The following is a 24,501-nucleotide window of genomic DNA, read 5'->3' as shown; positions in this document are numbered from 1 at the left end:
CAGAAGTGCAATACAGGGTTTCAATGGCACAAGGACATCTGCCTCAGAGATTGGCTCTGCTAAAAAATCCTGCATGTTTTTCTCCAGGTATACCAATGCGATCTCCGATAAATAAGCCTTCTGAGCTGTGAGGTCTCGCCCAACGTTGGAGGTATACAGAGATGTAAAATAATTAAGAAATTCATCACGAATTTCCAAAGTGCCTGAGAGCATCTGGTTTGTGGAGGATCGCAGCTCCATAATGTAGGCCCTGTTGTAAGGGAGCCGAAGCATCTGAGCCAGTACACGGCTCGGACGCTCGCCCTATCGCCTAGCTACGTGATATTAGCCTACATAAAGAATCTCGCGATCAGCAGTGTCCCTGTATTCGGTAAGGAGGGCCATACGTTTCCCAGCTGTGTCTGGGTTAGGAGTATGTGTTAAAACGTTGTCCGTGTTGCGAAGGTCCTCGAGTACCCCAGCATGTTTGGCGATACATACACCCCTGATGTATGCCTTGAAGCCCTCCAATAGAACCGACCAGGTGTCAACTGAACCCGTATTGATGGTGAAGTACTCTTCAATAGCCTCTTGCACTTCAGAATGGAAAAGGTAGTCATTGAGGGCGCGGCTTGGGAAGCGCCATTGCCAATCAAACCCTTCAAGTCTGGGAACCCTAAGGAGAAGCTGTATCAGGGAGTGGTCCGAGTACGTCCTTGGGAGAGTCACAAGGGTAGGGACCCAGCCGGAGATGGCAGGGGAGACGAGTCAATAATCGACTTTAGTCCAGGTGTTGTGTTGGCCAGCGTAATGAGTATAGTCAGTGTGGGAATGGTTGCGCTTGCGCCCTAAGTCTAAGAGAGAGAATTGCTTGCAGAGATCGAGTAGATCGCGGCGAGCACATGGCTTGACGCCGGGGGAGTCGGCAGTGCTATCTAATGTAGGGTTGAGTAGCAAGTGGAAATCTCTCCCCACTAAGAAGAGGGTGGGATCTATCTTTGCAAACTGGGAGTGCAGAAAGTGAAAAGATTCAGGGGAGTCAGTGTTCGGAGCGAATATGCACACCAGAGCGGAACTGGGACTCTTTAGTGACCACGTGACAATTCAGTATCTATCCTCAGTGTCCCATATGACTAAACAGGGGAGGAAGGGGACCCTCTTGAGAATGAGAATGGCAGTGCCCCTAGCGTAGTTGTTGAAATTGGCTAAGTATCTGAGTGCGCCCCAGCTAGAAGCAAAATGACTAGCATCAGATTTAGGAACGTGCGTTTCCTGCAGGAAGGCAATGTCCAGGTTATGTTGAATCAGATAATGGACAACTTGCCGCCTTTTGCAGTGGTCGTTGAGACCACCAACATTCCAGGACATCAAGGACAGGCCATTGGGACCCTCAATATTACCCAGCTGAGCCATCTGTTAAACATAACATGAGTGACAAATATAAGCTCCAACAATTGAATTCCACCCATGACAGTGTACCAAACAGAAGAAAACCATAAATGGAAATACAGTAGCAACGTTCCCCCACCCTCCCCACACTCACCCATACTACCAATAGAGCAAGGCAAACCCATGATAAACCACAATACGTTGAATACCAATCTACTTTACAGTGGAGCGAAGAAACCCTGAAACGGTACATCCATGTAATCAGAAACAAACCCAAGGTGTACACCATGGGGGGCGGCAACACCACGTCAGCCAACCAGCTATTTGAAACATTACTGTTTGATGGATAACATTATCCCAACTGACTTCCTGCTAGAATGAAGGAGGAACAGTGTGATAGTGTCAACCAGTCCCGGAACCAGAGAAATGTTCCATGCTAGCATCAGAGCTGCTGTGTGGAGGAGAAGGCCTACCACCCTCCGTACCCGTCTGAGTAGTGGTCTGCCTGTATGTATGACAAAATTCCTGTACCTCAAAGGGGCTATCAATGATGCGAGGTCTGCCATTAACATCGATTATCCGCCTGGAGTGATATAACATGCCATATTTCAGACCTAAGTTCCGGTAGGGTGGCTTTGACCCCATTGTATTTGCGACAGGCATTTTGAACCATGATGGTAAAGTCCAGAAAGAAGGATAAATTGGAGCCCTGCCATGTGGTGTCCCCGCGTTCTCTGACCAGGCGCAGTGCAGTATCGCGATCCCAAAAGTTCATGATACGTGCAATGACAGGTCAGGGAAAGGGGTGGGGGGGGATGGAGACAGCCTGGGTTGGGCCGGGATCCCAAAATGCGGTGTGCGCGTTCCACAACAAAGCCGGGGGTAAAGGAGTCCTTCCCAAATATGTCAGCCAGCAGCGTCTCCACAAAAAGGTCTAGTCGGCCCGTGGCAGTGGAATATGGAACTCCCAGGATACGTTGTTGTTGCGTCGACTGCGCGCTTCAAGGTCTTCGTTCTTGATCACCACTTCTTTGAGAATACGTTCCACACGCTCCAACCTCTTAGGTGACTGCGCAGTGCCATCCTCGATGACTGAAATGCATGCCTCCGCCACATCGAAGCGCCTGTTGTGAACTTGGATTTTGGCCCACAGGCTCTCAAGATTTTTGTCTAGGGCATTAAACCGCCCATCCAGAGCTCTAAAGCCCGCTCTCATCTCATTTAACAAGGAAGAGGAGGGAGCAGGGGGGTCATCAACAAGGTCCACACCCTGCCCACCATCTGCCATATCAGCGCTATCTTCAGGGAGCTTTTCCACCAGCTTTTCGAAGGGGAGGGCCTTTTGCTTAGGATCTTTGCGGCCCATGCTGCAATGTCACGTAGCAGGACAGTGGCAGCGGGACGTGTACAGAGGGTGATGACGGAAAGAGGATAGGCCAAGGTCTGGAAACAGCTATGGAGGGGAGGGAAAATCATTGCACAAGTCCCTGTGTGTCAATGGAACAGCGGGAGATGAACCCAGTCAAATCTGTGTTGGGCCCTCCCGGCGTCCCTGTGATCCAGCGAATAGGTGCCGACGATCAGATGCACCACAACGTCGCAGATCAAGGCCCTGCGTAAGTGGGGGATGCAGCCCTAGTGGAGAGCAGCAAAGAACCAACGCCAGCTGGGACAGGAGGTGTAATCTGAGCATCCAGGGGGTCAGCGCGTCGGAGAGTATGTCCAAGTGGGAAGCAGGGAGTGGATATCCGGTGAGGCATGCAGGGGTGAACCTGTGGGATGCAAGTGGCAGGCAATACAAAGGGGCGCTGACGTCAGGACGGAGGTCTCAGCTCTGGAGAGACCGAACACCCACAGGACTACGCTGATGTGCAATCAGGGAACGGGGAGCATGCATACTGAAAAAGCAATCCACAAACACAACCAAGGGATGCCACCAGGAACCGGCCGCACCGCAGTACTCCACAGTAATAAAAGGGAATCAATAGGGTCCAGCGGAGGGAGAAAAGAGCACCAGTAGAGCCAGAAACTTCGGGCAGGCGATGAAAAGCCCGGGAAGGTGCTGTCAGTGTGCAGACAATGCAGCACGCCGGTCCAGTAGCGTGCAGATCCCGGGTCCAGCCTGCACTACAACCGCTGGGAACAATCCCCAAGGGGTGGGTGCTGCGGCGCCGCAATGCGGTGTCCAGAATGGGGATGATCTCCAGGGTGGCCGAGAAATAACAGATCAAGCCCAATGGTGGTGAAGGGCCGACAGGGCGCTCCCCAGGATCAACTGGTGCTTAGGAAGATGGCCACCACAGTGTTTGAGCACCTATGCAGTGTCCCCCCAAATCGCCCCTCCACCATGGCTGTCTGTGGGAGTGCAGCGGTCCGTTGCATGCAGGAGCTCAAGCCATGGGATGTGCTGTGGGGCCAGGACGGCCTGCCTCAAGTGCCTCTGATGCTGGAAAGTGAAGTGCAGATGGAAAGCGGGCCTCCAGCGTCAAGGAACATCCTGCAGCCAGGGCAAGAGAGGCCCATCAGCAACAGGCCTCTTATCAGGTGGGACGTTGCCGCAAATCAGGCGCGGGGGCAACCGGGCGTGGGTAACGACTGGGGCACCCCACCTCTCCTCCGCAGCCGTGTCTGCAAGCGGCCAAGTGGAAGCCTCCCTGGCTCGCTCATGGGGCCGGTCTCTACGAGGCCTCGGGGAGAATTCAGGCACAACTGAGGATGCTTGGGCCCAGTTGACGTGACCGCACCCCAGCAGCAGGAGAGAGTCGGCAGAGGGTGTCAGTGGGAACCCGCGCCCAGGACCCTCACGGCCGATGAGGATGTCTGCTCACAACATCCAGCAGCAAATACAATGCAACTTCATTACTTGATCGATTGTGCTTTGCCCCTTTCGGAAGCCTACTTGAGGATGAGTGATCCAACCTATACCCATCCATATTTCCAGCCATGAAAGCAGTTGGGCAGTAGTTAGTCAGATTGTCTCTTTGCCCTTTCTTGTGGATGGGTACATTGAGAACAGTCATCCATGAGGCAGGTCCTTCCTTGTGGAGCAAAATGGATTTGAATGCAAATGTTAGGGCAGGGCACCACTTAGCATAGTTGTTCTGGTACAAAGATACTTTATCAGGGCTGACCGCTTTCATTGGTTTTTTGATATAGATAACCTCATAGACCTTATCCGCATTAAGATCTTTTTACTCAGCATCGGGGGACCTAACCCCAGTTGTAAACAATGGGGAAGAATTCATGAGTGAACTGTCCTAGAGTAAATCTGTTGAGTCCACCTCTAATTAATCTGAGTTGGGAAATGACTGTTATAAGGTAATAAAGCAGTAGATTCAGTCCTCAGCGGCTATATTAGAATCCACGTTTTTTGGAAGGACCTCGAACCGCTAACATACTTTCTCTCAGAATTTTTGGGTGTCCTTCGGATTAAATGAGTCCCGGCAGGCTTCCTTTGCCGAAGGCAAAACTGGTCTTTTTAAACTTGAGTACATGCTTGTAGTTCTTTTGGCTTTTGCAGCTAGAAGAACCTCAAGGTCACTGTATCCACAAAGAACATGTGATACTTAAGTAGAGGTGTGGGATGATGCTCCCACTGTTTGAGTGCAGATAAGTTTAGGGAATTTTGGCGCTTGTATCTCCAAAGCACATTTTTGCTCTTGAGACTGAGGTTGACTTTACTGTAGGGGAGCTGCCGCAGCCTGATTGGCAGGTCTGACCCACTAGCAGAAAGGATAACAGTAGTAGGAGTCTGTACTACACTGACATGTCAGTGACAAAATGCCAATCTTCTATGTTCATTATGATATAATCGATTAAGCTCTTGTGATTACCTGATCTGAAAGTACATTGCGCTGGTGTGTCTGATGTAGTGCGACCATTTAAAGTATGTACGGCTGCAAATATTAATAAGGGACTCAGTTCCGCTTTCTTGCTTGCAATACAGCAAGGAAAGTTGGGCGGTGGAATGCCCTATGCAAGGTCTTCTTCCAGTACAGTCCACTCGAGTAGCAACCGGTGCAATTTGGTGTTAACATCACCATAAATTATGAATATGTTATTAGTCTAAGTGGTTGGGCTGCTCAGTGAGCCATGTCATGGTCGTAATGCACGTTATCAATAAGCAACTCAAAGGTACTTAATACGGACAAAGGTTCATTAGCAGTGCCTGGCAATATGTATATATTCAAAATGTCCAGAGCCCAATTGATCTTTTTTTTAGCTTTAGGTGTTGGATGCTATTGCTTAATGCAGATAAGGCTATTTCAGCGTAGGTTTAATGTCCGGTAGAAGCCCACACAATGATTCTTTTCAGCCATTCTTTTGTCTGTTTTAAGGCTTAAGGACTGTAGGATATAAAGCTATCACGATTGGTACTCTCTGTTGCCCAAGTTTTCTGAAGACAGTAAATTACTTTTTAATTAAAAAAAAAAATAAAAATGGTCCAGTTCTTGCCCCCACCTTCTTTCTAAGATTGGCAATGTTCCAGCTTAGGAGTCTCAGATTACGTTCTTTTTGGTTTTATGTAGACCGTTTAAATATTGCTGAAGCCTAGCGTTGTGTACTAGGACGCATTGAGTGCGGTATCGTGGCCAACTGAACCCACTAGACTTAATCCGGCTCGGGTTAACTGTTTAGTGGCAGATGTGAAGGAAAAGCTGACGCCTTACTTCTGGGCTACTTGCATGACGCAGAATCTGAATTTGGTAAGTTCATTTTTATTAAGGAGCACAGTTGAAGGGCTGCAAGTGGCTTTAAGGGCCAATTGGATATGTGGTAATTGATAACCAGTTTCTGCAAGCCTTTGCTCCAGTAAAATGGAAAGATAAGGCTCCACTCTCCCTCTGTAACATCGATGCAACAGGATGCCAGGTCATCTGCCTAGCCCAGAATTTGATATGCAAGTTGTCTTTTAAACCAGAAGTCTGGTTGGATAATTTCCCCTGTAATATAGTTGACGCACCACATATCATTGAACGGGGAAATGGTCTTTCCTAAGTGCGCTGAGCCACGTGTGCCTTTTCCCTTCAAGCTAAACCACGATTGCCTTAACCACAAATATGCCTTAACGCACAAGTTACTTACCTTCGGTAATGATATATCTGTAAGAAACAGTAGTTAGTATTAGATGCCTTACCTTAGAATATCCCCAGGCATCAGACTGGATCCGGAAACTTTTGCGTAGCAGTACCCTTGCGCGTCGGTAGGCGTCGTCTGCGGCTCCCCGTCCGTCGTCGGCGCCAGGATGACATCGCCGGAGTACTTAGACGCCGCCCTCGCGCGCTGACGTCAGTTCTTATACACAGCTTTTCCGCGCCAGAAACGCAGAGCCATGATAAAAACAAACACTTGTGCCATGAAAGTAGGGCCCTGAAAGGGGAGGATGGGTGGGGCGGTAAGGAATCTAATACCAACTACTGTTTCTTACAGATATATCGTTACCGAAGGTAAGTAACTTGTGCATCTGAAAGAAACAGGTTAGTATTAAGATTCCTTACCTTAGAATAGATACCCCAGCAATACCAACCCCGGTGGTGGGTCTGCGATCCAATGATCACACCAGAAAGTCCTGGAGAACGGAAGGGCCAAAGAAGCCATCTCTCCGGACTTGGCTGTCCAGGCAGTAGTGTCTTGCAAACGTGTGCAGCGAGGCCCACGTAGCTGCCTGACAGATGTCCTGCAAGGGGACTCCCCGGCCCAGGGCAGTAGTAGCTGCCGTGGCCCGTGTGGAATGGGCAAGAAGCCCCACAGGAGGTTCCTTTCGAGCCAAAGAGTAACAAGCCTTGATGCACAAGATGACCCATTGAGAAATGGTTTGTTTGTGCACTGCCCGTCCCGTCTTAGCGACCACGTAACCAACAAAGAGTTGGTCATCCACCCGGAACTGGCGTGTGCCATCCATTTAAATGAGAGCGCACGTTTTGGGTCCAGACGGAGGAGTCTCTCTTCCTCTTTAGAGGTATGCGGAGGCGGAAAGAAGGTGGGCAAAGTGATGGACTGCCTGATGTGGAAGGCTGTGACTACCTTGGGCAGGAAAGAGGGTCACGTCCGCAACACAACTTTGTCCGGATGGACTGAAAGGAAAGGAGGCTGAGAAGAAAGGGCCTGGAGCTCACTCACTCTCCTGGCAGAGATGATGGCAACCAGAGTAAGGAGGCGAAGAGGACAATTATGAAGTGGCTCAAAGGGAGCGCACATCAGAAAAGTTAGAACAAGGTTCAAGTCCCACTGAGGCATCACGAAAGGAACTGGAGGAAACATATGAGTGATACCCTTCAAAAACCTATTTACAACCGGGGACTTGAACAAAGAGGGCTGATCAGGTAGCCTTAAGAAGGCGGAAATGGCCAAGAGGTAGCCCTTCACAGTGCCCAGAGCAGAGCCCTGCTGGGCAAGGTAAAGAAGAAAGAGGAGAACCTCTGAAAGAGGGGCAGAAAGGGGACCCACAGCCTTTGCTGTGCACCATGCCACAAATTTGTTCCACCTGCATGTGTATACCGATTTTGTGGAGGGACGCCTGGCTGCCAGAATGACATTACAGACTTCAGGAGGCAAGTCAAATGGCCTCAAATGCCGCCGCTCAATCTCCACGCATGTAAGTGGAGACTGGACAGGTTCGGGTGGACGACCGTCTCCTGCTGCTGCGGTCCTCATGAAGGGGCAGACGAATCGGGGGATCGACAGACATGCTGAGTAGCTCGGGATACCAGAACCTCCGTGCCCAGTCCGGACCCACAAGGATGACTTGGGCCCGGTCGCGCCTGATCTTCTTCAGCACTCTGGGCAGAAGTGGAAAGGCATACAACAGACCGCAACTCCACTCGCGGTTAAGTGCCGCCTTGGAAATTCCAATGCGCAGAACTGATGACATTGCACGTTCTCTTCGGTGGCGAATAGATCTAACCAAGGCTCTCCCCACTGCTGAAAGAGGCCTTGCGCCACGTCCGAGTTCAGACGCCATTCGTGATCCATCATGCACCGACGGCTGAGTTCGTCCGCCATGGCGTTAAGGGAACCTGCCAGGTGTTGAACCACCAGGGTGACGCCCTGATATTCCAGCCACTGCCAGAGGCGCAGAGCCTCCTGGCATAGGGTCCAAGACCCCCCCCTGTTTTTTGCAGTACCACAAGGCGGTGGTGTTGTCCGTGAACACCTGCACCACACTCCCCCGGACAGAGGGGAGGAATGCTTTCAGTGCAAGCCGGATCGCCCGCAGCTCCAGAAGGTTGATATGGAGCTGGGACTCCGCCGGAGACCAGAGGCCTCTGATCTCCGCCTGTCCCATGTGGCCTCCCCAGCCCTGGAGGAACGCGTCCGTCACAACTACGTGCTCCGGTTGGGGTAGGGATCTGCTGCTGACCCAATCGCGGTCCGTGAGCCACCACTGCAACTGTCTTGCAGTGCCATCCGAGATCAAGACATGGTCGGACAAGTTGCCATGATGCTGGGCCCACTGAAACTTCAGGTCCCACTGCAGAGTCCGCATCCGCCAACACCAGAAGGATGCAGGAGGCCATCAGCCCCAGAAGCCGCAGCGTCAACCTGACCGAGACTCGGGATAAAGGCTGAAAGATCCGAAGCAGAGCCTGAATATCCCGAACCCGCTGTTCGGGAGGATAAACCCGAAACTGCGCCGAGTCTAGAACCGCTCCGATGAAGAGGACCTTCTGAGAGGGACACAGGTGCGACTTCGGCACATTGATAGAGAACCCCAGCAAGTGCAGGAGGTCGGCCGTAGTCTGGAGGTGGCTGACGACTGTCTGGGGCGAGCCCTCCTTCAACAACCAGTCGTCGAGGTAGGGGAAGACTGAAACCCCTAACCTGCGCAGATGAGCTGCGACCACCGCCATCACTTTCGTGAACACCCGTGGAGCGCTGGTAAGGACAAAGGGGAGCACGGTAAACTGAAAGTGCTCGTGGCCTACCGTGAACCGCAGGTAGCGCCGGTGGGCCGGGAATGTGGACATAAGCGTCCTGCAAGTCCAACGCTACCACCCAGTCTCCTGACTCCAGGGCATCTAAGACCTGAGCCAGTGTCAGCATCTTGAACCTCTCCTTCCGGAGGAAGCCGTTGACGTTCCACAGGTCCAAGATAGGGTGTAGGCCCCCTTTGCCCTTCTTGGGAACCAGAAAGTAGTGAGAATAACAACCACATCCTCCTTCTGGCCCAGGAACGCGCTCGATGGCCCACTTGGCCAAGAGGGCCGCTACTTCCTCCCGCAGAAGATTCAAGTGATCCCCCGACACGCTGTGGTACTGCGGTGGCATGGCTGGAGGGGTCGCCTCTGAGGGGAGGGAGTAGCCCATTCGGACGATTTGCGGCACCCACCTGTCCGATGTGATGTTGCGCCAGTGGAGGAGGTGATGGCGAACCCTGCCCCTCACTGGTGACACGTGGGCATGAAAGCACGGACTAGGAGGGCTTGGAGGCGATGCTGCAGGGGTAGATGGTGACTGGCCTTGCCGTTGTTCCCGGGCACCGCTACGGCGGTTACTACGTGCACCACCGCGCTGGCTGTTAGTCTGCGGCCCCTGGCTGGCAGGACGTGTGGGGGCGCCCCTTCCTTGGCCACGAAAGGGGCGAAAGGCAGCAGATTGCTGGCGCGGGGCCAACAGGCCCAAGGACTTGGCCGTAGCCCTGGAGTCTTTAAAGCGCTCAAGCGCACTGTCTGCCTTGTCGCCAAAGAGGCGACGGCCATCAAACGGCATGTTCATAAGGGTGTTTTGGCCGAAAAGTTGGCGGACCGCAGCCTAGGCGTGGCGACGAATCGCCACAGTCGTTGCCATCGCTCTACCGAGCAAGTCCGTTGTATCCAGCCCACATACCGTGCCGCATTTCGACCCTCCGCAAGGGCTTGGGCGAGTTTAGTCTGGGCCTCCTCCGGACATTGTGGCAGCACGTCCGCCACCCTGTCCCACAGAGAGTGGGTATAACGGCCCAAGAGGCACGCAGAGTTAACGGACCGCAACCCCAAATTCAGGGAGGAGAACATCTTTTTGCCATACTGTTCGTACCTCTTGGATTCCCGATCGGGGGAGCCGTCGGGAATGCGGTCTGGGAGTTAGAGGCCTGTGTGAACAGGCTCTCGGGAGTGGGATGGGTGGAAAGGAAGCAAGGGTCGCCCGGAGCCGGGCGGTGGCATCTGGCCACGTTCCTATCTACAGGGGGACCTATAGCGGGCCTGGACCAGGTGCCCAGAAGAACTTCAGACAAGGCCTCATTAAACGGCAACAGAGGCTCAGAAGAGCTTGCCTGCGGTTTAAGGACCTCAATGAGGAGGTTAGTCCTCACGGCCGCGACGGGGAGTTCGAGGGATAAGGCCTTGGCCGATCGCGTCAACACCACACTATAGGCAGCCCCTCCTCCGTAGCCACGGTAGGAGGGGAGACAAAACCAGTGTCTGGCGAGGTGTCCAAACCACTGGTATCCCCTAGCTTACCTGCCCAGTCCTGATAAGACTGGCACTCACGTGCCAGAGGGTCCTCAGACCCCACCCAATCCGCCTCGCCACCCATCTCCTGGTACTCGGGGTCAAATGATGGGGCCGGCTCATAGAAGAAACAATCTCCCATCGGCGTTGAAAGCGGTGTCGAGCGATGCCGCTCCGGCGCCGGAACCGAGATGAGGGGGGGACCGGGGACGACGTTGTCTGTGGACGGTCCCGAAGGCGACACCCTAGGCGCCGGCGAGGTCGTAAGGTCGACTGGCGAAGACCCGATCCAGAACCGGATCCAGCAGGGCCCTGCGGCGCCGGAACCGAAGTCGCGGACGGCGCCGGGGCCGAAGCACCCGACGGCACCGAAGCACCCGGCCCACTTGGGCTCCCAGTCTGGGCCGCTTGGCCCGAAGGCGCCGTGGAACCAGACGGAGGAGTGAGCGACCTCATGGCGTGAGGAAGGCGTCGATCTCCTCCAGCATCGCGTTCTGCTCTGGAGCAGGACGCGACGCCCGCGGCTCCGGTGGAGCCGCTTGGGCAGTGTCGCCCGAACCCTCGTGAGCGTCGGAAGAGCGATGTCGCTTCTTCGACTTCTTGTGCCTCTTACCAGAGGATTTGGAGCACGAGGCCGACTGCCGGAGCTCGAGGCGCTTGCGGGACCGCTCCCACCTAGCCTTCGACATCAAGGCACGGTAGTCGGGGCACGACTGGTCATCGTGGTCGGGCACCAGGCAATGAAGACACCGGCGATGGGGGTCGGTAACCGACATCAGTCGGTTGCAGTCGACACAGGGCTTGAACCCGGGCATCCCTACCGGCACCGTCGGAGTCGTTCGACTTCCAAGAAAGATCAAAAATGATCTAAAAGTGAAGTAAAAAATTGACTAAGGGTACCACTTTCTCCGGATCGGCGCTTGCTGGCGTGCAAAAAATAGGAACTGACGTCAGCGCGTCAGGGCGGCATCTAAGTATTCCGGCGACGTCATCCCGGCGCCAACGACGCCGACGATGGACGCAGAGCCGCAGATGACGCCTACCGACGCGCAAGGGTACTGCTACGCAGCGGGTTTGAGGTTCCCAACTTTGAAAGATACTATGACTGCGCCCAAGCACACTTCGCCACATATTGGTATCACCTACCACCCTACATGGCGCACCTCGCTGTGGAGGATGGTCACATGGCTCCAACGGTCAGCACCGGGTAAATCCATACTAAAGTAGGGCCCAGAGAGCGCGACCCTTCCACGGTGGACTGCACCGTGGCAGCATGGAACCGGATTGCACAAGTTCTGGAATGTGCGTTCCTCTACTCACCCAAGCTGCCATTGAACAGCGACCCCAGGCTTCAGGTCACTTGTGAAGCGATAGGTCGCAGGATGTTCAGGGAATTGGGGAATGGTAGTTGGGGCGATCTGTATGTTAATGGGAAATTTCTGACTAAGGAACAGTTTTTTAAGGATAGGTCACCCTCTATTATGGATACCTTTCTATTCACCCGTCTACGACAGAGCGTCCGCACTATCACTCCTGACTTCCCCACTGAACCAGACACCTTTGCGCCACTACATGCCATAGTACACGTAGATGCCCCACGTCATGTCGTTTCCCAGCTCTACAAACACGTACAGGAAGCGCCACACCCCTCCACTTTGAGGGCCCGACTGGAGTGGGATAGAGACCTCACGGAACCGTTGATTGACGAACAATAGGAGATTAGCTGTACACAAACGAGAGCAATCACCGGCAACAATAGGTTACGTCTCCTACACTATAAATTCTTACATTGTTTGTCCCACACCCCTACTCGACTCCACAAATTCCGCCTTCGTGACTCTGATTGCTGTCAGCGTTGTGGTTCTGCTGGTGCTGACTTCATTCACCTAGCTTGGCCACATATTGGACACAGGTGTTCGAAGGGCTCTCTACAATGCTGTGCATTACAATGGCCCCCTGTCCTATGATAGCCCTCCTAGGTCTGACACAACAAGTTAAAACCGGGCATAGGAAATTCCTGGCGCTTAGCCTGTAATTAGCCAAACGTCTGGTGGCATGTCGGTGGGGACGAGGGCATGCTCCAAAGTTTAAATGCTGGGTTCGGACAATGTCCACATGGGAGGAACACTTACATGATTACGCCGAATTACTGCCTTTACGATCCAAGCCTAAAGACGTCTGGACCCCCCCCTTATGTCCTTCCTACTTCGTCAACAGGGGGAGGGTGATGAGGGGCAGGTGGAATTATCTACTGATGACGCCGGTGCTTCGTAGTCTTCTAGTGGATGTCTGCACCTGGACTATCATCAGCTCAACCGAATGGGGGGACGCCCCCCCCCCTGTGTATACAATGTGATGTTTTTATAATGTTGAATACCCACACATCGACCTCAAATGGGTCTTATTGTTTCAGGATGTATGTTTCGCCAGCTAGACCTTTTGACAACAGTTGTAGTTGTTTTCATTTCACTGATCTGTATTGGATTCTGGACTTACTGCTTACTTCGGAAATGCATATCGTAGTGACTTATGGGGGTTAATGTTCATTGGGGAGGTTGAAGTTAATGTCAATTACTTTCTGTACAATTTTGTTGCCTCATGTCAGATACTGAGCATGGGAAGATGCGCATAATTTGTATAATACTTGCCACACAGCTGCCTGGACTCATGGCATTGATGTACCGTGCTTTTAATATACAATAAAGCTTTTTGAAGAAAAAAGAAAAAAAAAGGGTACTGCTACGCTAAAGTTTCCGGATCCAGTCTGACGCCTGGGGATATTCTAAGGTAAGGAATCTAATACTAACCTGTTTCTTTCAGATCACAAATATGCCTCAAGCACACATATGCTTGGTAAAGGCAGTGTGCAGGCTAGCTGTCTGGAATGGCGGGGAGACTGACTGGATGCATCCGAAAGGACCCGTCCGATCAAGAAGCAGACAGGAACACGGACAGGAAAGTGGGGCTAGGAGGGCTGTGTTTGGGTGGGAGGGGGTTAAGGAAGGTTTTAGGGCTCAGGGCGGGGTAATGTTTGGAAGGGGGCAGTTTCCAGTATTAAGACTCAGGGAGGTGGGACGAGGTAGGGGTAATTTTAAGGGCTGGGTTTGGAGGGGTTTAGGGGAGATTTTAGGGTTCAGGGTGAGTGGGAGCAGGGGTAGTTTTCAATGCAGAGCGTGGCTACGTTTTCTTCCTCAGGGTGGGGAGGGTAGGGGTTCAGGGTAGTTTTTTTTTTTAAAGGGGACAGGGTTTTAGGGCTCAGGTAGTCAGAGGAGTAGCTAGAGCTTGTGGCACCCGGGGCTATCCTTCGGATTGCCGCCCCGGGGGGGAAGGGGGTTGGGGTACTGGGGAAAAAGGACGGCTAGCACTTGAAAGAGGTCCGAGAGACACGTAGTATTGCCGCTAATAGTTACCTCGATCATGCAAGTTACATGCACATACATGACACGGTCCAAGGCTACACAGTTTAATACACTGGTGACTGGCAGTACAAGAGAGAACACACAGACTGCATGATCTATCTGGGGACTGAGAAAAACCGCATGTGACATCCATCAGAGAGCTGCGTGAACAATGACCTGGTAATCCCCTCAGCACAATGCAAACATGCACATTCATAACACTGTTCAGGGATCCATCATCTACAGCTGACATTAAATGACCATACATCATGGTCCCCCCATTAAAGCAGTGGGGACCTGCACAAACGTGATGTGTTCTGGGGACCCAAAACCAACGTAATAGTGTCAAAGCCTGTGATTCTTTATCAAAAACAGCAAATCAATTATTCACAGAGAATGACTCAGGGGAAGGACTTTGCTTGTCACAACTTTAAAATGTACATGCGAAAAATTCAGGCTGAAGCATGGGTCAAATTATGCAGCAGTGTTGCCTAAATGGTGCAACAAGAAAAAGCAAACTGCAGCATAATGTGGCACATTATGTGATAGTATTAGTTCATTATTTTGATATTTTTACACTTGCTAACACTAGACATAGATTATGCGGCAAATCCATAGCTATGCGAAAAATGCCACACCTGCACAATCACATAATTCCAGTTGCCCTGCCCATAGGTCCCTGCTCAAGGAATCATTCTATCACTTGTAACAATCGACATACAAATTATTGTGGTGTGAATTAATGATGAGTAGAATGTTTTTTCATTTAGCCAATGGAAAAATAAAACATTTTTGTTTTACTTTTTCCATTAATTTATTTTTATGTAATACTACAAATTAGTAATGGCCGCATAGTAGGAAGAAATAAAAAAAAATCTGAGTAAATCTGTATGCTAATTATAAACACATTTTCACTAACTTTTTGGGGAAAAGGAAATCCTTTGCAAAGGGTTTTTGCCATATCACTTTTTGCAACTCCTAGGTACCTTGTGATGGAAGCCTGCAGCCTCTTTAGTGTGAGTGAGTGAAAGTGTTCAGGATGCCTGTGTGGTTCATTTGCACATCATAGCACCTACTATCCCTGCTGTTTTCACACCTGTCCCCACGCCTGAAACTAGGGCATGTCAATGGTTAATAATTAAATAAAACAGCGCCGCAGGACACAATGGGGCTTGAAGCCATTGTGAGACATTAGGATGAAAAACGCAAATTTTCCAGTTCACAATGGCCTAGGGTGGGCCAGGGCAATCCTTGGGTGGGCCTGGCCCACCCTCTAGAACCGGGCCTGGTTGTAGGTATGATGTTACTGGTTGTATCACATATCTGGATGCAATGACAGAAACAGCAAAATACAAGTCAGTTGGCACACTGTGCTAAACACAGATTTTTAGCGTGTTTTAAATCCACGTCCTTAATTAAATCGGCCACCCCCCTTTAAGAGACCCCCCCAGTTTTTTCATCCCACTTAAAGCCCTGTTGGCAGCTATGCTGCCACTCACTAAATATCCCCACGGCCCTCTGAAAGCTCTCCTCTTACCTCACTCATGACTTGCTCCAGGGTCTCTATGCCAGGCAGCCAGGGGTGGTCGGTTCAAACTTAATCAGCAGCCAGAGAGCCAGCAAATCGCCCGGAGAGCAGCACTGCACCAACTGCCCCAGGCCAAAATCAGCGCAAGAGCGCGTACTGGTGAAGCGTGTGACGCGTCACTGCTACGTCGTTCTCAAACTATTTAACTGGATGAGGAAACATGACTCCCTTGTGCAGTCAAGAAACCCATAGAACTCTATAAAGTTTGTCAAAGGAATGGAGTACGAAACACTTCAATCTGTACCATCACATAGATAAGGTCTGTTCAACAGTGAAGGAAGCAAGGTTTGATATAAGGACTTTACATTAAGGGGTTGCATTGATAAAACTTACAGTACAAGTACTCATTTGACAAATACATTCCTGTTTTTTAAAGTCTCATCACCCACTGGTGCTTAAGCTAGATTACAAATAGGCAATATCTACGCTTTCCACCCTGAAATGAGCCACGAGCACTTACCGATACAAGCATTCAGAAAGAGCCAGTCAGTCTTCCTCATTCGGTTCTTTATCTGTTTCAGTTTTTTTAAGTCCACCTGGAGCTCCTCTTTACCGCAAACAGCCCCCGCCAGTTCAAGCCTCTGGAAATCCATTTTCATTTCACGCTTGGATGTGGGAGGAGAACGCCTCTGACCATTGCCCCCACTACAGCTTCCCCTCCAACGGGCACGGTCTTGCTCATTAATAATAGAGGATGCGCATTCGCTCTCTGCCAGTTCAATGGCTTCAATGTTGTTTGGCCTCGGATGGTTGCATACCACACACGTCTTGGCCTTTACCCAGTTCTCATAGGTACAAGCAGAGCACGTCCAGCGCTGGGGTCTTGTGTTCAGCTTATTCCTATCATTGTATTCCACACAAGGGTCAACTGAGAAGGGAGCTGTTGAACATACTCTTGTTCTTACTGTATCGTGTTGTTTATTTCCATGCATGTACGTCACTGTTGCCAGCCAATGTTCATAGGGCTATATAAGTGACGTCATCGCTGTCACCCGGCATTCTGACAGCTGTCACTTCTTATTGCAGTTGTTTTCCCTTCAGCTCCCCGTGGGCCTTTTATCCTAATAAACTGAGTGTTTAACTTATCGTTACTGCTGTTATTATTGGCCCCCACTACAAATGGCGACGAGGACGGGATGATCAAAGGTCTACGGGTGAAGCAGCGTCTGCGTACCGGACCGCTCTTTGATTAATAAAGGCGGCGGAAAATCGGTATATTTGCAGTTGAGGGAAAAACATTGAAGATAAAGCAATGAAGTAAGTGTGCGTATAAAAATAAAGCGGAGATTCAATTCACTTAAAAACAGCGCAGGAATTAAACTGAAGAGGAGATTCTGCATATTGCGCACAAGCCTTCGGCGTAAGCGTAAACATCGATTTAATGCGCTCTGTCTGTGCTGGTGAACTATCTTGTTAACACCTTCAGCGCTACCGCGTTTACCTGCCCTGCGCTGGTGGAGGAGCAAATGGCTTGTTTGTGACAAAGCCAGCTCGTCATGAGCGCAGGGCAGGTAACGCCCATGACGAGCTGGCTTTGTCATTAGCGTCGAAGTGGTTAAATAGCGCAGCAAATAGTGACGGAAAGGAATCCTGCATTTGTGCGTTAGCTTACGGCGAAAGCATACAATTGCTAATGAAAGTGAACTGCCTGGCTTATAAGCGTTGCCATAAGGAGAAACTAATCCGGATGTTAACAATAAATATCTGTTCGAATAATTGTTTAGAGGAAAGCTTAACTCAACTTTAAAGCCGCTTTTTGCTGTATCTATTCAAGACGCTGAGGGAAGTTGCCGGCGTGTGAGGAAATCCTCTCAGAGGTGTCGCGTGAGGCATGCTGGGAGAAACAGCTGATTGCCGGATAGGATTGGATAAGCAGGTCGTACGTCATAACATGTGACCTCGAGCGGCCATTTTGAAAAAAAAAATCTCCTCAGAAATACCGATGCTGTTGTAATCGACCTGATAAAAAGATTTGAATATTGATAATATTCAGAGCAAATGGAGCGGTGAACTTATATTTGCAATTTACATAAAGAGAGCATAATATAAGCTGAATCTGTGAAAATAAGTAATAAATATAAAGTATTGGAAAAAAAAATTGACTGTTAACAACACACAAGCTCTGAGTGTTACATAAAAAGAACTTGTGCATCTGAAATAAATAAATTACCAAACAAGTGTAGTGGAATGGCAGAAAGTAACAATATATGTGCTCCACCACGCTTTCTTGATGATCCAGGAAAGCCAACTATGAGATGGAAGAAATGGATAAGAGCATTTGAAAACTATATTATATCCATTGATGGCAAAGCCTATGATGCGGAGAGGAAATTGTCTATATTATTTGGCCTTTTAGGGAAAGCTGGTCAGGATGTATTCGATAGCCTACCTGAATATGAAAATCCACCAGGCACATTTATTCCGTTAAATGAGTATGAAGAAGCTATAAAAAGGCTAGAGAAACAATTTGATGAGGAGAATAAGGTCATGGTGGGTAGGCATAAATTCGCTTTGAGGAGACAACAGGAAGGAGAAACCATAGATGAGTACATTGCATGTTTAAGGATCTTAGCTATGGAATGCGAATTTGAGGACATGACTGACATTTATATTAGAGACCAAATTGTTTTTTATTGTTATTCAAAAAAGGTGCAAGAGAGGCTATTGGCATGTAAAAAACCAACATTGCAAGAAGTTATTGATATTACTAGAGGGATAGAAAGGTCTTTAGTATCAACAAAAGTGTTATCCAATACTAGTAGTAATGCTAATGTGTTTTACATGCAGGAGAGAAAGAAAGGGGACAGCATGAAAGGTGAGAAAAGTTGGGGTGAGAGAAAAACTGGAGGTAAGCAGTTTAGCTGTTTCAGATGTGGATCAAAAGATCATCTTGCTGATAGCAAAACATGCCCAGCTATTAATAAGAAATGTACTAAATGCAAAAAGTATGGTCATTTAACTGCTTTGTGTAAAACTAAGAGAGTATATAGTAATGTGAATGTCAATACCGTTGGGGATTTTGATGAAGAAATGTGTGCGAATATTATCTTATATGTGGACATGGAAGATGGTAAGCTCAAAGGGCCAATCGGTGAAGGGAAAATTGGTGATATTGAGTTGCAGTTTATTGCAGATTCTGGAACACCCATAACCACCATTTCTGATAAGATGTTTGAAGAAAAATGGTCGATGGTGGAGTTATTTGAATCAGATGTAAATCCTAAAGCATTTGGTGAAAAGGATATAAACATGTTGGGATATTTCCATGATATTGTCACCTTTAGAGGTAGGAAGATCAATACTAAAGTGTACGTTGCTGAAAAGGGGAGAATTTTAATAGGATGGAAAGATTTAGCAAAGTTGGGAGTGATTTTAGTTCCAGGTGCTAAAGATCCTATTATTTTAAGAGAAGATTGGGTGAACTGTGTGAGTGTGGATGACAACAAGAATGACCTCAAGAGTACCTTAGACGAATTTAAGGAGGTGTTCAAGAATGAGATTGGCTGTGTAAAGGGTTTTACTCATAACATAAAATTGAAAAATGAAGCCACTCCTAGTAAACACAAGGTAAGGACCATACCTCTGTCTATAAGGAAAGAGTTGAAAAATGTATTGGATAAATTATCTAGAGAGGGAGTCATTGAGGAGGCAGATGAATCAGAATGGGTTTCTGCTATTGTTGTGTCCAAGAAAAAAAAAACAGGTGACCTTAGGCTGTGTGTGGATCTAAGGTCCCTGAACAAGAACATTATTGTTAATTGTCACCCTCTTCCAAAAATCCAAGAAATTTTACAATCAGTATCAGGCTCAAAATTTTTCAGTTTGATTGACTTAAAAGCTGCATATCACCAGGTATGTCTAACTGAGGAGTCTAAAAGACTAACACCGTTTATAACACCATTTGGAGCCTACAGGTATGTTCGCTTACCTTTTGGTTTAGCCTCTTCATCTGGAGTATTTCAGAAATTAATGGATGTTTTGTTTAATGGCTTGGGAGGTGTAGAGGCATTCCAGGACGACATCCTGGTGCATTCCAAAACAGAAAAAGAACATTTGATTTTGATAAGAAAAGTATTGAGCATACTGGAAAGGAGAGGAATGACTGTATCAAAAGAAAAGTGTAAATTTATGACAGAAAAGGTGGAATATTTGGGACATGTATTGACCTCCGAAGGAATCACTCCTAAAGATGATCTTGTACAGGCGATAAGAGAGGCACCAGAACCTGATAACAAAGAACAGCTTAAGTCATTTTTGGGCTTAAGTGAGTATTATGCAAAATTTATACAAGGGTATGCTGAAAAGGTTGAACCTCTCAGGAAGCTATTAAGGAAAAATGTGTCATACATTTGGTTGGATGAGCAAGTGCAAGCTTTCAAAACAGTGAAGGAAGAAATAGCAGGAGCTCCTGCTCTTAAACCCTATAATCCAGAGCTAGAAAATGTTCTAACAGTCGATGCCAGCGCTGAAGGAATTGGTGCTGTGTTTTGTCAGCTAGAAGGAAAAAAAGAAAATACCATCGCTTTTATTTCAAGGAAGCTAAATGAGACTGAAGTACATTATAGCACCATTGAAAGAGAGGCATTGGCCAGTGTTTGGGCTGTACATAAATTGAAAGATTATTTATGGGGGAAAAGGTTCACCATTGTCACGGACCATAAACCATTAATATACATGATGAACGGTGAGGGCCGTGGCAACGGCAAAGCTAGTTCAAGACTAATAAGGTTGTTATCTAAGCTCCAAGAGTTCAATTTTGAGATACGACATATTAAGGGTGGCAAGAATTACAGAGCAGATTGTTTGGCTCGCTTACCAGTAGATACAAAAGGAGAAGAGGCTCTTGATGACATTGAATGTGTGGTGGCATGGATTGACGCTACTGTCATGTGCGAGGGTTCTATAACTGAAGTGGAATGGCAAGAAAACATGGAGAAAGATGCCACTCTAAAGAAAGTAATGGACTTTATAACAACCAAATGGCCCCATATTAGAAATTTGCAGAACGAGTTGAAAAGTTACCAACAAGTTAGTGATGAACTCTCAATAGAGAACGGTTTCCTAAGAAGAGGTGAACTTTTCGTGCCGCCAAATGGTTTAAGAAAAAGAATAATTTCCCTTGCTCATAAAGGTCATCCAGGTAGTACCGCTACTAGAAATATCCTCAAGATGAACTACTGGTGGCCCGGGGTAGATAAGGAAATAAAAGAGTTTATTGACAAGTGTGAGCAGTGTTTGAAATCTGATAAACATTGGCGTATGGAAAAGAATGAACTGCAGATGGTGGAAATTCCAAGTGGACCTTGGGTCAAAGTTGCTATTGATTTCGCTGGTCCATTCCAAATTTTACCTAGTGACTGTAGAAACCTAATTGTTCTTACTGATTACTACTCCAAGTGGGTATTTTTCAAGTTTGTTAAAGTAGTCACTACTGAAATAGTAATAAAATTTTTGAAGAAAGTTTTTGATAAAGAAGGCCAGCCTAAATTGTTAGTGTCTGACAACGGTTCACAACTGGTTTCTAGACAAATTACTGAATTTCTTGAAAAAGCTGGAATCGAACAAGTTAAAACGCCTTTGTACAGTCCTAAAAGTAACAGCCAGGTGGAGAGGGTAAACAAATTCATAAAAGAAGGCATCCAACTGGCCGTGGCTTCAAACATGGATGTGAAAGAATTCATAAAGGTAAAAATCAATGCATATAACAATACACCAAACGAAACTACGAAACATACTCCGTTCTTTTTAATGAGAGGGAGGAAATGTAACAATCTGATTACACCCAAATTCAGTGACTGGTATAATAAGTGTGAAATCTCAGAAGAAATAAATGACAGAAAATTTTTGGTGAAGGAAAAAATTGTAGAGAAGCAGAAAAAGGCAAAGATGTATTCTGATTTTGTTAACAGAGTAAAAGCGAAAGATGTTCAACCTGGTGAGTGGGTGTTATTGAAAAAACCTGGGTTGGTATCCAAGGGTGAAGGTAAATATAGTAAACCAGTTAAAGTTTGCGAAGCATCTAAAAGTGCTGTTCTAGTTGAAGGAGGAGGATGGCGGAGCAAAGACGATGTGATAATCTTAAAGAAGGGACAAGAAAAAATAATAATGAATAGCAAAGAAAGCGAGGAGAGAAATCTTGACGATAGTGTTCTGGAGTGGGAAAATGTATCAGAAAACCAAATCTGCTCCAACCCCAATGTTAGTCCCAGAGTTTTGTTGGAAAAAGGGGAAAGATCCAGGTGTTCTATGACTGACGCTGATAGTGAGACCATGGACGGAGGTGTATCTACGTCAGTTAGGATCTTGGACAAAGTTGTGTCTCCCAGGGGACATGAAACTAACATTGAGTTCCCTAGTACCTCTGGTGTGCAATCCAAGAGTGGAAGAATTGTTAAGATGCCTAAACACTTTGATGACTATGTTATGGAATAACATGTATTTTTCTTGTGTTGTTATTGGGGGGAAAGGGAGATGTTGAACATACTCTTGTTCTTACTGTATCGTGTTGTTTATTTCCATGCATGTACGTCACTGTTGCCAGCCAATGTTCATAGGGCTATATAAGTGACGTCATCGCTGTCACCCGGCATTCTGACAGCTGTCACTTCTTATTGCAGTTGTTTTCCCTTCAGCTCCCCGTGGGCCTTTTATCCTAATAAACTGAGTGTTTAACTTATCATTACTGCTGTTATTATTGGCCCCCACTACAGGAGCTTGCCGGGAACCAGAGCCTGATGACTGGGGAGACTCAGTGGGGCTGCGGGTGCGCTGCTGGCACAGGAGAGCGAGCACGCGTAGCGGTGAAGCACGTGACTGCTACGTAGTTCTCATCGCGACGCGGTGGCAGGGCTAGCCAAAATAATAAATCATTTAATGTCGTCCCCCAGGGCCGTCATTGGTAGCGCTCGCGCACTACAAGACTGATTGACGGCCCTGGAGGCTGGGACAGACCAGCAGGCAAACAGTCCAGAGCTGAACTCCTCAGCAAATACAAACGCGGGACCGGGACGTCTTGCCCGCAATTTTTGAAGCATTGTGACTGTCGCTGCAGTTATAACACGCGCAGCACGCACTTTCAAACTGGGCCACGCGGGGCACTGGTGGCCCGTTGCGGCCGCCTTTATGATCTATTTGGGGACACAGTGTCCCCGGGCCGCCCACAAAATAGTGCCGCCTGGGCGGACCGCCCCCCCCCCCCGCGGGTAGTTATAAGGGCAGGACGGGATAGAAGCTTAGGGCGGGGGAAAGGATCGGGTAGTAGCGAACGTAAAAACTTACATTCCCTTTCCAAACATACCTTTACAACGAAAACGCGTGGTAAAGGCATGTTTAGTAAACAAATGCGTGGTTAAGTCGCTTTCGTGGTTTGGGCTGCGTTGTAGAGGCCCGCGTGTTTTAATCATTTGTGCCTCCATCATACAACTCATTGGAGGGTATGTAGTGAAGGTCAGGAAGTTATCTGATTATTGTGAGTACATGCATCTATGAGGATATCACTTTTACACCTGTATTGATGGGTTGGATGGAAGACTGAATGACCTCCTTAGGCTCTGTGATCGAGTGACAGGACAAAGTTTTGGCTAGATCACAGACCCGTTCAATTTGTTGTATAGGTTCTAGTTACAGATTTATTCTTTGGTTGGTGTCTGCTTGGTTGTGACAGACAAAGCTTTGTTCTGGGGTTTGCTTTTCGTGGTTGGAAGAATTCGGGGCAGAGGCATGAAGGATGGTCTGCTATATAGCTTTTGGATCTTTGGTTGAATCTTACTTGTGATAGACTGAGGAGCATCCATGGGTTGGTCTGCTAAAATACTTTTTTTTTTTTTAAAACAAACTTTAATTAGCATTTTCATATTAACATCAGCCTTGCATTGAGGATATATAACAGGACTGGCATTATGTATGACAATTCTGTACGCATTCCATACATGTTCAAGCAGGCACGTCAAGGAGATCTGCAATATATACTTTTCTGAGCAGCCCTTGTGAAGCGTCCATTCCCCCCCCCCCCCCCCCCCCCCATAGCCACCCTCTCCCACGCCTCGCCAACAGTTGATATCTGTGTGCAACCACTACTGGAGAAAATGTCGCCTCACCAGACTACCCTATACCCTTTGGGACAATACCCTGTTCTCGATGGGTAAGGGGGGCTTGCTGCTGTGCCGTCAGGTAGGTCCGGAAGGGGCCCCAAATATCCTTGGGCCTGGATGTAGGTGGGATTGTATTGGCATATAGTTCGCTTTTCATGGAGCAGGATGACAAGCTATGGAGCCAATTCTTTTCTGTGGGTGCAAGTCTACTGCCCCAACATATAGCGACTTCTCTTTTGGCCAATAACAAACAAATAGCCATAAATATACGAATTTTCAGTGGAAAACTGCACAACATAGCCCAGCAAGCCAATCTCCGGTAGGGGTTCAATCGGTATTCCTATCATACCACTAATTGTTTTGTGTATGCCTATCCAGAAATTGTGTATGTTCGGGCACATCCAGGCGAGGTGAGAAAAATCTGCATACGGGGAGTTGCATCGCTGACAGCAATGCGACCTGGTGGGGTCTATTCTGTGCATTTTGGCAGGGGTAACATACATCCTGCGTAAGAATTTGAAATGTATCAATTTATGTCGGCTATTAAGGGAAACAGATTAGTAACTGCACAACCGGCCGACCACTGCTCATCCGATATCGGGTTCCCTAGATCTATCTCCCACACC

The 24,501-nt window shown here is 48.3% G+C and overlaps 1 protein-coding gene across 1 annotated transcript in view; it reads right to left on the bottom strand.

Annotated features, from left to right (window-relative positions):
- The window catches only part of ZMYM2 (zinc finger MYM-type containing 2), an 893,704-nt gene that overhangs the window by 81,375 nt on the left and 787,828 nt on the right, over window positions 1-24,501 (bottom strand). The window contains exon 20 of the mRNA XM_078658875.1: window positions 2,345-2,735. Coding sequence (XP_078515001.1) covers window positions 2,345-2,735 — 391 coding nt within the window. The remainder of the gene's footprint in view (window positions 1-2,344; window positions 2,736-24,501) is intronic.

The sequence above is a fragment of the Lissotriton helveticus genome, chromosome 8 (assembly GCF_964261635.1).
Source record: "Lissotriton helveticus chromosome 8, aLisHel1.1, whole genome shotgun sequence".
Taxonomy (NCBI): Eukaryota; Metazoa; Chordata; class Amphibia; order Caudata; family Salamandridae; genus Lissotriton; species Lissotriton helveticus.
This window is presented reverse-complemented; position numbering and strand designations above follow the sequence as displayed.